The 1974-nt window shown below is 55.9% G+C and overlaps 1 protein-coding gene across 1 annotated transcript; it reads right to left on the bottom strand.

Moving 5' to 3' along the window:
* Positions 1-636: 636 nt before the first annotated feature.
* On the bottom strand, positions 637-1918 carry NR0B2 (nuclear receptor subfamily 0, group B, member 2). Its single transcript, XM_009873107.1, has 3 exons — positions 1514-1918; positions 1343-1481; positions 637-917 (listed from the first exon to the last, which is right to left on the bottom strand). Exons 1-3 carry the CDS (start codon positions 1916-1918, stop codon positions 637-639), a joined length of 825 nt encoding a protein of 274 aa, XP_009871409.1.
* Positions 1919-1974: the final 56 nt, after the last annotated feature.

Raw genomic sequence — 1974 nt, 5'->3', positions numbered from 1 at the left:
CTGACTCGATGGCTCTGTAAGCAGGCCTGTTGTATTTCATGACATTATGGAGAAAAGATACAAACTAAGAAGGTGAATCTGCACACCCTCCAAGAGTTAATACTCTGGGTTTTTTCCTCTTGGTGCCTTAGGAAGATGCCTCATGAATATTTCTAAGATTTCAAGCATAACAGACAGATCAAGACTTCACCCAGACCTAATTCCTTAATGTTTGTACTCAGTAAGCGATCCCACTGAAGACATATTCTGTGCCTAAACAAGCTGTTAGTTGAGGACAAACCTCATCTCTCGGACTTAACAGCAAAATGCACCTTGATTTCAAGGATTCATTGAGTGAAAACTGGGACTAGGCTCTAACCCGCCCTGCTCTGCACTCTGTTCACAGCTGGGTGAGCCGCTCCGACTGTGAACAGGTAGAGAAACCCCTTCACCTGCACACACGCTCCCTGAAACGGAGACTGGCACAGGTGAAGCAGGAGCTGCTGGAAACCTCTGATGAACCAGTGCCGTTTCTCCGCGTGCTCTGCCGCAGCCCAGCTGGATCGTCCGACCTCAGCCGTACCAAAACGCGCGGTTCCTGCCGAGTCCAGAGCGCTTCTCTTGCCAAATCCCCGCTTTCCAGGTTCGTTTTGCTGCTTAGTACGCCACGCCTGCCGCGGGAGCCGGCTGCCCGCCAGTTATTTCATACAGCATTTCCGCGATGAGCTCGACGATGTCCGCGTTGCCGATGACGGGTCGGAAGAAGAGATCCGTGATGAGGGCAGGAGGGATTGATTTTAAGGTGGACGCGATCAGCAAAATGCGGGCAAAGCGGCGCTGGTCCTCGGGGTGCAGGGGTTGCAGGACCTCCTGAAGAGCTCGCTGGGCTTCCCGCTGGAGGCCCTCGATGTATAGGGAAGCCCTCAGCCCAGGGACATCTGCCAAGGGAGAGGAGGAAGAGCCGGTGATGAGGGAGGCTGGAAAAGAGCCCCAGGTTTTTCCCATTCCCACCCTTTCCCATTTCTCAGAAGGGATCTCCAAGGCCAGACTAACAAGATGTACACAGCACTACCGAAATGAAGCTATTCCAGGAAAAGGGAGGAAAAGTAGTTAACTGGGCAAACTCACGCTTTACAAAGTAAATCCCAGGGTGCTTTACTGACTGCAGAGCAGGCAAAGGGCTCTGCCTTTCACCACAACATTTGACACCCCTCCTCTCTGCTTCCCACCGCATTTGGTAACAATCAGTGTTAAGGATAAGTAACCAGCCCTCTCCATCCTCACACCTGGCTGCGCTCTGAGAGTCTCCAAGCCCAGAGGTGTGAGTTTGGGACATGCAGAGCTGTGAGGGTCGGACACTCACCAGGATTGAAGAGAATGGCTCCCTTCAGGTACGCGTATTCCTTGGGGCTCAGGTCCAGGCTCCAGAAAGCGTTGAGGCAGCATTGCAGCCGCTGCACGGCGGCCAGCGTGGGCTGCGTCCGCTCAGGCTCCTGCCGTTCCCTTTGGGCGCCGGGTCAGGCTCCTGCCGTTCACTTTGGCCGTCGAGGAGGATCTTCTTGAGCATGCTGGGGGCCGGGGTCTCCATCACCTCAAAGGTCACCATCTCCTGGACCAGCCCCAGGAGGAAGAGGGGGACCCAGCAGCTGTCCAGCAGTAGGAGTTGATCCTCTCGTGGCAGCAGGTGGAAAGAAGGGAGGTTTTTCATGAAGCTGATAGTTTTTACCAGCACGTTGGAGGCCGCCTGGCAGGTGATGTGGGGCGTGCGGAGGCAGCCGGTCCGGCGCTGGTGGCAGAGGCAGCGCTGGTGGGCTGGGCTGCGGCTGCCTCGGCTGTGGTTGAGGTTCTGGCTGAGGAGGCTGTAGAGGATGGCGGTGCGCTTGTCTTCACCGTGGCACTGGCACCTCTCACAGTCCACGGCTATGCCACTGCTGGTCATAGCTGAACTGGGCAGCTGGATCCGGGGCGAAACTCAGCTCCTGCTACAGCAGAGAG

The sequence above is a fragment of the Apaloderma vittatum genome, unplaced genomic scaffold (assembly GCF_000703405.1).
Source record: "Apaloderma vittatum isolate BGI_N311 unplaced genomic scaffold, ASM70340v1 scaffold22247, whole genome shotgun sequence".
Taxonomy (NCBI): domain Eukaryota; kingdom Metazoa; phylum Chordata; class Aves; order Trogoniformes; family Trogonidae; genus Apaloderma; species Apaloderma vittatum.
This window is presented reverse-complemented; position numbering and strand designations above follow the sequence as displayed.